The 12217-nt window shown below is 65.6% G+C and overlaps 2 protein-coding genes across 2 annotated transcripts; one reads left to right on the plus strand and one right to left on the minus strand.

Moving 5' to 3' along the window:
- The first annotated feature begins 907 nt into the window (after positions 1-907).
- CLIC3 (chloride intracellular channel 3) lies at positions 908-3138 on the plus strand. Its single transcript, XM_047093794.1, has 6 exons — positions 908-1035; positions 1835-1944; positions 2028-2153; positions 2301-2407; positions 2488-2663; positions 2742-3138. The coding sequence occupies exons 1-6, from the start codon at positions 1000-1002 to the stop codon at positions 2898-2900; spliced, it is 714 nt and encodes a 237-aa protein (XP_046949750.1). The 5' UTR covers positions 908-999; the 3' UTR covers positions 2901-3138.
- A 480-nt stretch (positions 3139-3618) lies between these two features.
- PAXX (PAXX non-homologous end joining factor) lies at positions 3619-5424 on the minus strand. The gene is made up of 7 exons (XM_047093795.1): positions 5038-5424; positions 4893-4953; positions 4588-4637; positions 4317-4507; positions 4171-4239; positions 3916-4000; positions 3619-3815 (listed from the first exon to the last, which is right to left on the minus strand). Exons 1-7 carry the CDS (start codon positions 5163-5165, stop codon positions 3776-3778), a joined length of 624 nt encoding a protein of 207 aa, XP_046949751.1. The 5' UTR covers positions 5166-5424; the 3' UTR covers positions 3619-3775.
- Between the last annotated feature and the right edge of the window lie 6793 nt (positions 5425-12217).

Genomic DNA, 12217 nt, shown 5'->3' on the forward strand with positions numbered 1-12217 from the left:
GCCCAGCCCTGCCCCCACCCCCACCACGCGGAGGAGCAGCTGAAACACCGGTGCTCGGACTGGAAGCCCAGCCCCGGCGGGGAGCCAGGGCCCAGCCCCAGTGTCAGGCCCGCACCCGGGCTGCGTCTGGGGTCCTGGACGGCGTGGGGTCCCAGAAGGGGCCGGCCGGCTGGAGGCCCTGGGGGAGGAGGCCATGGGGGCGCCGGCCACCCTGACGGGGGCGGTGCAGGTCGGGGGGGGGGGGCGGGCGCTGTATGCACAACGTCCCCTAGTTTTTTTGTTCCAGCCAAGGGCGGGGAGGGCGGCAGCAGGGGTCAGGAGGTTGCGGCTTCCAACCCTTCTCCTGGTGCTTCTTTTTAAAGGTTGAGAAGGAAAGAAGCCTGCGTGGAACCGATTGCGAAGGGCAGGGGTGCGGGGTTGGCGGAGAAGAGCTACCTGAGCAGGAGGGCAGTGGTTCTGGAATGTGGGCGGGCCTGGGGGCGGGGCTCTGCCAGACGGAGCACAGTGGTGTCCCGGGCGTCCCTTCCAAGGAGGCTTAACGCTCTGGTAACGCCCTGGTAGGCAGCTAGGGAAACTGAGGCTGGGGCCAGGCTGTTCATTTCTCCTCCCCACCCCCCGGCTTTCTGGGCTGGGGACCCCCGACAGATAACGGGGTGTGCACTGCAGGGCTGGGGGGTCGGTGGCAGATCCCGATCTAGAGCTGCCTTCTCCCCAGGCTGGCACCCTTCTCTCCCCGCCTCCACGTCCCCCATTCTCCGCCCCCATCCCACACCCACCCTGGGGTGCTCAGGTCCCCAGCCCCGCCAGCCCCGAGCACGCAGTGCCCCCACAGTCACACCCTCATGCTTGGACACGGTGCCCCGACAGCCCCGACAGCCTCGTCCACCTGCGTAGGTGGCTTGTCAGGGCGGGCCCTGGGCCCGGGAGGGCGGGGCACCCCGGGAGCCTTAAAGGGCTCTCCAGATCCCCGCCCTGCCTCGGCCACCACAGCTCCTCGCCATGGCAGAGACGGCCAAGCTCCAGCTGTTTGTTAAGGTGCCGCTGGGCTGGGAGGGAGGTCTGGGGAGGAGTGTGCTGTGCGGGGCTCCGGGGCTCTCTAGGGAGGGCGGTGGGTCTCCGAGGCAGCATCTGTGTCCTTTCCTCTGTGGTGGGCTCGGGCAGCCCTGCAGAGGCTGAGCAAAGAGGGAGCAGGACCGGGGAAGGGCCCGGTGAGCTGTCCCCAAGGGCGTGGGGTGCTGACTCCCAGCCCTGGCTCCTGGACCCAGCCCAGCCCTCCTGGGGGAAAAGCCCCTCGGTGGGGACGCGACAACCAGGCAGCTGGAGGCCAAGGCCTACGTGGAGCTTGAGGTCAGTGAGGCAGGTGGGGGCTGGGCCAGGCAGCCCCGTGGACGGTCACATCGCTGCCCAGATCTGGGGTCCCTGTGCAGGGCTGCGAGGCCCCGGCCTCCTCCCCACTGTGGGAGGTGGGACAATGAGTGTGCAGGCACCCAGTGTCCAGTCCGGCAGGGTGAATCACTCAGAAAACAGCTCACTCGGCCCACCCCACCCTGTGACCCGCCTGTGGGGCCTGGAGACCAGCAGCCTGGCCTCTGCCCAGGCTCTGAGGATAAGGGTCAAGGGGCCAGGCTCCAGAGCTAGGGTCCCAGCCCCATGTCCCTGTGCCCCTCCCCAGCTCCCAGGGACCACGCCAAGGGCTCTCACGTGTCGAGGTCATACCCAACCAAGCTGGAGCCCGGGACCATTCCCGGCTCTTGGCCCTGGGAGGCAGGGTCCCCTTTGGCGGGAGTCTTAGGTCTGCTCTCTTCCCTGGCACCCTCTACTCCATGCGCCCCAGGCAAGCGAGGATGGTGAGAGCGTGGGACACTGCCCTTCCTGTCAGCGGCTCTTCATGGTCCTGCTCCTCAAGGGCGTGCCCTTCACCCTCACCACCGTGGACATCCGCAGGTGAGCCCCTTGCCCCCACGGGACCGCTGCCTGGTCCCTGGCCCTTCTGACCAGCAGCCTCCCCACCTGCCTCATGCCCACAGGTCCCCGGATGTGCTTAAGGACTTCGCTCCCGGCTCGCAGCTGCCCATCCTTCTCCACGATGGCGACACCAAAACAGATACACTGCAGATCGAGGAGTTTCTGGAGGAGACGCTGGGGCCCCCCGAGTGAGGGCCCGGCCTGGCAGGAGGGGCGATGGTGGGGCGCCCAGGGAGGGTGCTCCCAGGACAGAGCCCGGGAAGGATGCTGAGGGTCCCCGCAGGGAAGAGGGCCTGGCTCAAGGGTCTGACCACAGATCCCCTGCTTCCCCGCAGATTCCCCAGCCTGGCGCCCCGCTACCGGGAGTCCGCCACGGCGGGCAACGACGTCTTTCACAGGTTCTCCGCGTTCATCAAGAACCCAGTGCCCACGCAGGACGATGGTGAGGAGGGTCAGGAGCGCGGCCAGGGTGGGGGGAGCTGGCCCAGGCCGGGCCTCACCGCGCCCCGCCCCCCCCCCCAGCCCTGTACCAGCTGCTGCTGCGCGCCCTCACCAGGCTGGACAGCTACCTGCGCGCGCCGCTGGAGCACGAGCTGGCGCGGGAACCGCAGCTTGGCGAGTCGCGCCGCCGCTTCCTGGACGGCGACCAGCTCACGCTGGCTGACTGTAGGCTGCTGCCCAAGTTGCACATCGTGGACGTGAGTGCCGGGCCGGGGCGCGGAGCGCGGGGGGCGCCCCCCACAAGGCCCTGACCGCGCCACGCCCCTCGCCCACAGACGGTGTGCGCGCACTTCCGCGGGGCGCCCATACCCGCCGAGCTGCGCGGCGTCCGCCGCTACCTGGACAGCGCGCTGCAGGTGAAGGAGTTCAAGTACACGTGTCCACACAGCGCGGAGATCCTAGCGGCTTACCGGACGGCGGTGCGCCCCCGCTAGCCGCCGCCCCCTCTACCGCCACCCCCTGCCCCCTCTTCTACAGCCCCATAAACGCATCTCTGCCCCAGCAAGCATGCCCTGACATCCGAGGGACCAGAGGGCCCTTGACTTCTGCCACCCCCAAAACCCCCACCATGGAACACTCCGTCCCCACGACAGCCTGGAATGATGGGCCGAGGACCCAGTGGGTGGCTCTGCTCCACTCACCCTGTCGGGGGTGGGGTGGGGACTAGATTGGGCTCCCAAACCAGTCAGGCCAGGGTGGGGCTGCAGGATGGCCAAGGAGGGTGGGGACCAGAGCCCAGACTGGGCACCTAGAGGCTCCAGGTCGGTGGGTGGGGCCGGCCCACATTCCTCAGCCCAGCCCCAGGCGGCAGGCCACCACCCTCCAGCTTCCACATGACCGGTGGTGTGGGACACTGGTGGCTGTGCCTGTTGGGTGAGGTCTGGAAGAGTGAAGTGTGTGGAGTGGAGGGGCCGGCAACAGAGTTCCAACCTTGAGGAGCCCTGACCTGCCTTCCAGTCCCTCTCCGCTCCGTCGAGAACCGGGCAGGGGCGGCTGGGTGAGCCTGTAGAGAGTGGTGCTCCCCCCACCCCCACCCCCCAGGCGGTGCGGAAGCTGGCCCATCTGCTTACACACTGCGGCCCGAGCCAGATCGCAGGCCCAGGGAGACCCCTGATCCCTCTCCCCCGGCCAGACCCCAGGAGCCAGAGCATGGCCGTTTCCTCCACCTGAGGAAGCCATTTATTTAATGGGGAAGGGGTCCGAGGAGCAGGTTTGTTCCCCTCTGGCAGCAGGACGGGCTGTGGGGTCTCAGGCGCTGTCCCCACCGCATGAGCAGACTCCTGGCAGGGTCACACTTGGTGCTGCGCCTTCAGGGGCTGTCAAAGTCTACACCACTGGCTGGTTTCTTACTGGGAGAGAAGCGGAAGAGACACTATGGTTTTACGGAGGGAGGGGCAGGGGTCCAGGGCTGGGCCAGGGGCACAGGAGGGAGGGGCAGGGGGTGAGTACCTCTTGAAGCCAGGGTTGATGAGGGACTCTCCTGGACACCGCCTCCTGACCCCAAGTCCAGGGCCACCTCTCTGAGGGTCCGGGTCTGAGGGCAACAGGACGGGACGGGGCTTCCTGAGTCGGTAGAATCCCAGAGCCACGGCCCCCTCTCCGTGCACATGCTGTCTTTGGGGCCCGACTCTTGTTCTGGGGAAGGGGAGTCACAGAGGGAGGAGGAGCACAGCCCCCACCGAAGTCCCAGGTGACAGGCCTTACCTGGTAAGAAGAACTGAGGCCCTGCCAGACAAGGGCTCTTTTTGGGGCTGGTGGCTGTCACCTGCAGGCCTGGGGAAGAAAGCCAGGAATGGAGGCACGAGCAGGGGACCCTAGTGAAGATTCGGGGTACCTGCTCCCCACCCCACCTGCCAGCTGCCTCTTCAAGTGGCACACTTGCTCTGCCAGACCCAGTGTCAGTGCCCGCAACCTGGAGGCTGCCTCTGGGCCCGGCACCTTGGAGAGCTCGAAATCCAGGGCCCAGGGCCCCCCGGAAAGGGTTAGGGACGCTCCATCCTCCCGCGGGGCGAAAGTCACAGCTTGCTGCTCACAGGCTGCCCTGGGAAAGGAGGTGTGCTGAGTGCGGTGTCCAGACCCCCAGCTCCACACCCACCCTTCCTTCCCCGCTCAGCGACTCACCTGAGCCGGGGGGTGATCTCCTCAGCCGCACTCAGGCCCAAACGGGCTTTCTGCAGGGCACAGGGGCTGGTCACCGGCTGCCCGAGACTCTGGAGCCACCCCGAAGCTGCCTGACGGAGGGCCACCCAGGACCCCGGGCCAATCTTAGGGCTACAGTTACAAAGCTGGGGGAAGGGTGTCCAGACCCCCCCAACCCACCCCTACCGCGGGATCCCAGACCGCCCCCTGCGATCCCAGAGGTGGTCCGCACTGCAGGTACGGAGTGCCGGGGGCTTCCAGGCCTGCCCGGCAGCCCCGATACCCACGAGGGCCTCCAGGCTGTCCGCCGTGAAGCAGGTGCTCCAGAGTTCCGCGGCGTCCGTCACACTGTGGGGGGAGGGGCTGTCAGGCGGAACGGCCCGCAGAACTGTCGGCGCCCCCGGCGCCCCGCGCTCCTCGCCAGCCACTTACTAGAGGTTGAAGCCGCCGCGGCCTCCGTCCTCGCTTCCCTCCCCCTCGCAATAGCACACGAAGCGCGGGGGCCCGGGCCCCGGCGGCAGCGTGCAGAGAGGCGGCGACAGAGGCGGCGGCGGCACCATAGCACCGCGGCCGCGGCAGGGACACCACCCGGGAGGCTGCGGGCCCCAGGGCGCCTGCGCGGGAGGACGGCTCCGGAGCCGGGGGCGGGGCTTACGGCCCAGGTCCCGCCCCGAAGACCCAGGCCCGTCGCGCCGGCGGCGGGGCCTGGGGGCGGGCTGGAGGGGCGGGGCTCGGTCTCCGGGGCGGGCGGGGTCCCCCGGGCGGGCCTGTTCCGGGTGCGGTTCCCGCGTCCGCGCGGAGGCCTGCGCGCCTTCCGCGCGCGGAGTCCGGGGTTCCCTCCCCCGCCGCTTCGCCCCCTGCTGGTCCCAGCGGCCTCGTCCTGCCTTCCGCACCTGCTGTCGCCCTTCCCGAGATACTGTCTCACGTGGTCTTTAGACGCGCGAACTTTCCTAACGCCGAACCGCGGCAGGTCGGAATACGACCGTGAATAAAGTGTGGCGGCCAGCGCACGAGGCTCCCGGCACTCATCCATCCATCCCCTCCGTTGTGCCTTCCCTTGTCCTAGTCTTGAGCACTTTGCTTAACAGACAAGGTCTCTGGTCGCCTGGAGCTTGTGAGAGCTAATGGATTGGACAGATAATAAACGAAACGTGAAACTCTCGCGTAGTCCACGTGCGGTCGGAGCTGTGACCCCGGGGAATCGAGGGACGATGGTGACGCGCCAGGATGGGGGATCCCAGGCAGAGGGGCAGCCACTGCGGACGCCAGAGGAAGGCACAGAACGGTTCTGCTCAAGGCCTCGCCAGAGAGTCAGGGTGACCACAGGGCAGTCGTGGGGAGGGCTGAGGCTGGGCCTGTCGGCCGCGCTGCTGATGTTGTCCTGCCCCTACCCCCGCTCCCCACCGTGTGCCTCCTACGGCCCAGCCTGACCCTCCCTTACGGTCCCCTGGGTGACAGCCTCGGTGACCCTCCCTTACCGTCCCCTTGGTCCCCTCAGACTCACGGGCTTCCTTTGGGGCTTCAGTGAAGTGCCAGCTTCTCAGTCTTCCTCAGTCACCTGACACAAAGTGTCGCAGCCTGCCCACTACCTCCAGCCCTCTCTCCTGTTCTGTGTACTTGCTTTCCAGCCCTGTCACTAGATAAAGTACCTCTGGCCACTTACTGTGGGAGCAGACTGTGAGACGGCCCCAACCGGGCCGGCCTCCTGTGTCTCTGCCCCATCGCCGTCCGGTCGAGTAACTTGCCCCTCCCTGGCCAGGAGACTGGAGCGATGGGCTGCCCGTTCTTTCTCCTTGACTCGCCCACCACCACACGTGGCGCAGGACCAAGGCCTGGCAACAACTAGTGAAGGGCTGGCACGCAGACCCCCTCCTGGCCGAGCCTTCTGGGGAGAACGCAGCCCTGGCCTGTGGCTTGACCACGGCCTTGTGGGAACTCTTGCGCTAGAGGCCCGAGATCACCCAGGACCAGATTCCTGACCCTCAGAAACGGGGGGAATACATGCTTCTCGTTTCCAGCCAGGGAGTTGGGGGGTAATCTGTTATCAGCAGGAGGGAACGAATGCATTTTTCATCCTGTTTACGGTGGTTCCCCCAGAGGTCCGAGGAGGGGGAGGACTTCACATCTGTTTCACTAGCCTCGCCTTCAGGGCTTAAATACGGCATTCAGTAGATATTGTGAATGAGAGAATGCAGAGTGGGGGGCTGCTGGAGGGCTTAAGCAGGGGCGGAGCGGGGAGGGGCACAACTGATTTATTTGTAGAAGGCCCACATTGAGTGCCAGGAGGAGAAACAGCTGAGGGCTGCACGGGTGGAGGTGGGGGTGCAGGGAGAGTAGCAGAGGGCTGCTGAGAACCCCTCGGGGCAGAGCTGACTGAGGCTGGAGCGGGGGGAGGGGTTGCTCAGAGCGGAGGTGGACAGGGGTGAGGTGAGGGGGGTAGAGCTCACAGGTGCCCCTGTCCGTGGGTGGTGTGGGCACGCCCTTCCCCAAGGTCGCTGGGCTGAAGCAGGTTTGGAGAGAGCCTGGGGGCCACTCCTTTGCTGTAGGAACTCCGAGACCTGTCGGTGTCCGGAGGGGATGCTGAAGTCTACTGTGTACCCAAGACTCCGGAGGAGGGTCAGGTGTGGCAATGGGAGTGTGGGGCCACCAGCCCCCAGGACCCCCTTAAACATTCCTTCCTCTGGGCACAGTGCCGGGGGCCTGGGGGAATGTTTCCAGGGAGAATGCGGCACACTCAACGGAGTCCCCCAGAGTTACTGGCAACGGTCAATGGCAGCTTGTGTGGAAGAGGGTTTTTTGCCCATGTGGTTACGGATCTTGAGATGGGGAGATTTTCCTGGATTATCCAAATGCTGTCATAGATGTCCTTAGAGAGAGGCGGAAAGAGATTTCACTAAGAGGAGACTAAAGCCTCTGGAGGGAACGCGGCCCTGACAACACGGTGATTTCCGCCCAGGGGCACAGATTTTGGACTTTGGGCCTCCAGAACTGTGAGGAGGTAAATGTTACGTTTTAAGCCACCAAGTTTGTGATAATTGGCTACAGCGGCCACAGGAAACCAATACAAGACCTGAGCCGAGGAGTTCAAAACATGGTAAGAAAACCGAAAGATCTGTTTTCATTTTAGACACAAGGGTCTAGAAAATGTAACTTACCAGCCCATCTTCCTGCAGGGAGCAATCTTCTTTAATGTGGGTGTGGGTACGTGTGGATATCTGGGCGCCAGGTAGGTGGGGAAGGGAAAGGACACTGGAGGGAGTGGGGGGGGGTGCAGGGGGAAAAGGGTGGCCTCTCACCCCAGGGCATGCAGGGCTGAAGCCTGAGAGCTGGGAGAGGAGCGCTCCTGGCCGGGGCAGCTGTGCTCTGAGGCAGGCGTGGGGCCAGCATGTTCAGGGTGGTCAGAAGCAAAGATGGGAGGGGATGGGGTCAGAGGTGGGCGGATCGGGGAGGGCCTTCTTCTTTTTCAAGTTAAAAACATTTTTTTTTAACTTTTATTTATTTGGAGAGAGAGAGAGTGAGCAGGGGAGAGACAGAGAGAGGGAGACAGAATCCCAAGCAGGTTCCGTGCTCCCAGCACAGAACCTGATGCAGGACTCTAACTCAGGGACCATGAGATCATGACCTGAGCTGAAATCAAAAGGCGGATGCCCAACCGTCTGAGCCACCCAGGCGCCCCAGGGAGGGCCTTCTCGGCCAGCTAAGGACTTTGGCTTTTCCTGTTGGGGCGATGGGACCCCCTGGGGGCGGTTGGGAGCCCAGCAGGGAACGAGCTGATCCAGGGGACGAATTCCGTGGCTTCCGGGCGGGGAACTGGCTGAGGACTGCCCCCGTGTGGTCTGAGCGGGTGGTGCAGGACGGCATGAGCCCCTAGTGAATATGTTGGTGCCGGGGGCACAGCCCTTCTGGTTTCCTGAGGGGTCCTATGGGGCTGCCCCACCCCAGAAGAGGGCCGCCCTCCCTGGAAAAGGTGTCCATAAGGCCACGGGGGGAGCAATCTGCATCTCCCCACTCCGGCCCTTCCCAGGGGACCTGGGGGGGGGAACAGTGGGGGAGGGCAGGACCACCGGAGCCTGGTGGCCAGGCTTCCTGCACCGCTTGCCAGGGGAGCGCATCCCCACGTCTCCACCTTAAACCTTTGTTGCTGCCGTGACAACCTTTGTCCTTCTTCTCTGGGTCCATATGGAAGGCGAGTGACGACAGATAAATCAACCCCTCCATCCGCTAATTTATCACCTGGAGCTCAGACAGCATCTCTCAGCAGACGCCTCCCTAGGTGGGCAGGCAGCACCTTGCCTGTCAAGAGGGTGGGACGGTGAGCTCACAGGTCACACGTGTGGGAGGGGGCTGGCTCTCTGGGCCTTCCCACACACTCTTCCCCATCCCCAGGGCTCGACTTCCAGACTGGTGTTGTGCTGGGGGCGGGGGGATGGGGGGGGGGAAGACCGTGTCCCCAGGTGGGCCAGAGGCTGGCATGTGGGTTGGGGCAGCCAAGGTGCCCAGGTGTTGGGTGCAGGTGTGGAGGGGCTGTCTGGGGCCCCCAGAGGGTGACCTCCCAGCCCAGAAGGGCCCCAATCAAGGCAGCAAATTGGGCAGGACAGGGCTGTGTTTTTAATTAAAAATGTCCAGCCAAGGGCGCCTGGGTGGCTCGGGTGGTTAAGCGTCGGACTCTTGGTTTCGATTCAGGTCACGATCTCACAAAACGTGAGAGAGATCGGGGCCGAGATGGGCTCTGCGCTGACAGTGTGGAGCCTGTTTGGGACTCTCTCTCTCTGTCTCTCTCTCCCTCCCTCTCTCTCTGCCCCTCCCCCACTTGCACTCTCTCTCAAAATAAAAAACTGAAAAAAAAAAAAAAAAAGAGCGGCGATGTTATCCTACCCAGACACAACGGCAGGACAGAGTTTTGTGCATACCCCGCTTTCCTCTGGCTCTGGGTCAGGGGAAGTGCGGGACGGAGCGGCCCAGACACCTGCTCTGTGCTGTGGAAGGAAGGGTCCCAAAGGCCCAGGAGGTCCCCTGTGTCCGCGGGAGCTCTGGGTGGCCGCCCCGGGGCTGGGCTGCTGAGGCTGGTGCCCTGGTGCGTGGGGAGGGGGAGCAAGTGGCAGGAAGGCCCCTGCGATGCCCTGGTCAGTCTGGATGAGCTTGCCTCCCTTGGAGCAGAGCCTCGGCTCCTTCCAGGCCAAGCGCCTGCCCGGCCCTGAAGAGCTCTGCTCGGCCTAGCGAGGGGTCCCACCCTGTGCCCGGGAAACCACCGTGGAGGGTCAAGAAATGCAGAGCCACGGGCTTTAGGAGAGTATTTATTGTGCGGGGGATGGGTGGCGGACAGAAACGGTGTGCTCCTGGGGGAAGGCCCCGTACAGCATGGCCCCCAACGGGCACTCCTGGGAGGACTCTTTCCTGCAAACAAGGGGGCAGGTGTAGTGGGGTGAGGGCCGTCTTCTCGCCCCCTCCTGCCCTCCCTGGGCCCAGCCCCAGGGCCCCTCTGTCCCTGCCCACTGCTGTCTGCTGTCCCACCTTGATTCTATGGTACCCACCCCCCTGCCGCCTGCTCCCGGCAGGAGGGCCCCCACAGTTCAGCCTTCTGGCTAAGAGGGGTCTCCACGGGTCTCAGGGCACCGCGCGCTGCATGCTGTGGGGACTGGCGTCCAGGCCGGCCCGAGCACTCACCTAGGAGAAGGCGCCAGCACACTGGTCTGTGGGAGAGAGTGGGGTCTGAGGAACCAGCCAGAGGCCCCTTCCCCAGGGGGGGAGGCCCCCGACCGCCCCTGAGGAGCCAAGCCTCCCTGCCTGCAATCCCCTTCGGAGAGGCCACTGGCCAGGGCACTGGCCCGCCCTCTTCTGGCCCAGATAGGTCTGGTGCTTGTCCCACACCTGGGGGGAGTGGTGCTCCCAGTCTGAGTCTCCTGCAGCCCTGAGCTGGCTCGGGGACAGCACTCACCGGACTGGGGCAGCAGGGCGCCCTGGCTGGGGTTTAGGCCCACTTGGGGTGCCAGCTGCTGCATTTTCTGGGCACCTTCAGGAAACAGCTCCGGGGCGCGGGCTGAGAGCAGGGAGGGTTGGTGAGCAGAAGAGGGCAGGGTTGGGAGGAGGAGGGTGGTGGAAGGCGGGGTGGGGTGGGGTGGGAGGCAAGGGGAGGAGGCACGGGGGTGGGGGGAGGGGTCCGGACCCCTCTACCACAGACATGGGGGTCCCCAGGAGACCCAGGGACACAGCGGTCCAGCCTGCCATGGACCTGGAACTTGCTGGAATGTGTGCGTGGGTGGCGGTGCAGACGGACCTTGGGCACATGGCTCCCAGAGGCGCGGCCTGCGCCTGGTGACCAGTGGGGGGACGGGGGTGCTGGGAGCCCCTCCCCCCAGGACGCCCACCGTAGAGCTGCAGCCAGACGCTCCTGACGCCTGCCTTCTGGGTCTCCACGTAGAGCACGGCGAAGTGCTTGTAGTCGGTGCTCACCACCCGGATGTCGGTCTGCGCCATGGCTGAGGGGGAAGGGCCAGCTGAGCTGCCTCGGCCCGGGGCCCGCCCCCCGCCTCTCTCAGGAGCCCCCCGGCCCTGCCCAGCCTCACCCGCGTCGCTGAACTGCCCGTCAGCAGCCCCCTTCGTGAAGGTCGTGAGCATCTTCTGGCACCCGCCGTCGGGCCTGGGGAGGAGGAACCACGGCGTCCCCAAGGCCACCGCTTGGGGACTCTGACCGCGTCGGGTGGGCCGGGGCCCAGGCCACCCCAGCACCCCTGTGCCCCCTCCCAGCGCTGCTTAGAGGTGAGGCAGCCCTCTGGGGGACAGGGGGCAGGCGTGAAGTACTTGGGGGAGCCCTACGGCCAGGACACGTGGGGTCTCCCCTTCAGACACACACACGCCCCGGGGACGATGCTCCTCCACGGCTGAGGCGTCTGCTGCGGCAGCCTGACCCCACCAGGGGCCTGGGACTAGCTCGCTAGTGTGCCAGGGACACCTGTGTTCTCAGTGGCTCACACTGGCCAGGTCTAAGGCCCAGTCCGAGGTGGGGTTTGTGGGGTCACTTACGTAGGGTACCCGAACTTGAGGGCCAGGTCACCGTTGTCCAAGGGGGTCACCAAGACCACGGGCATCTTTGTGTCGTCCTTGGAGTTCAGGAAGTCCTGGTCGTCTGAGGCCACCCCGACCACGTACCAGGTGCCCTGGAACTGCAGGGAGGGTGCGGGGAGAGCTGGGGCCCTGCATCCTTATCAACCCTCACCCAGGTGGGGGGCGGGCAGCTGCGACTCCTCCCGGTTCCAGGCTCTGGGGAGCCGTGGTGGGCACAGGCCACAGAGCAGGCCTGCTGTCCTCCCCAGCCCAGCCCGTGCCCAGCTGATGGGGCAGGTGGAGGGGGCTGTCTCCCCTGTCCCCCTGACTTGAGCTGAGCCGGGACCGGAGGATCCCCAGGGGCTCCCCTGGCCCTCCGGCCTCTCTGCGGGTCATGCACCCCCCAGGTGGAGAAGCAGGGCAGGTAATTCGCGAGGAGGAGGGGCTGCCAGGGCCCACCTGGCTGGCATCGAAGTTGGCCTGGATGGGGACCTGGCCCTGGCCTAGGGACAGCCTGAGCAGGACAAAGACGGAGCCGATGAGCAGTGCCTGTGGCATCTCGGAGGACGGT

Source organism: Lynx rufus, unplaced genomic scaffold, assembly GCF_022079265.1.
Source record: "Lynx rufus isolate CCGP_SWC_20201006 ecotype Redwood Valley unplaced genomic scaffold, mLynRuf1.p SCAF_36, whole genome shotgun sequence".
Classification (NCBI taxonomy): Eukaryota; Metazoa; Chordata; class Mammalia; order Carnivora; family Felidae; genus Lynx; species Lynx rufus.

Bases quoted from the DNA above. Each gene is read 5' to 3' on its own strand.
- CLIC3 (XM_047093794.1), top strand. From the start codon at position 1,000: ATGGCAGAGACGGCCAAGCTCCAGCTGTTTGTTAAG. The intron at 1,036-1,834 runs GTGCCGCTGGGC...CATGCGCCCCAG, and splicing joins AGCTCCAGCTGTTTGTTAAG to GCAAGCGAGGATGGTGAGAG. The intron at 2,408-2,487 runs GTGAGGAGGGTC...CCCCCCCCCCAG, and splicing joins AGTGCCCACGCAGGACGATG to CCCTGTACCAGCTGCTGCTG.
- PAXX (XM_047093795.1), bottom strand. From the start codon at position 5,165: ATGGTGCCGCCGCCGCCTCTGTCGCCGCCTCTCTGCACGCTGCCGCCG. The intron at 4,638-4,892 runs GTGGGTATCGGG...TGTGCCCTGCAG, and splicing joins CGGACAGCCTGGAGGCCCTC to AAAGCCCGTTTGGGCCTGAG. The intron at 4,001-4,170 runs GTAAGGCCTGTC...TGTTGCCCTCAG, and splicing joins GCCTCAGTTCTTCTTACCAG to ACCCGGACCCTCAGAGAGGT.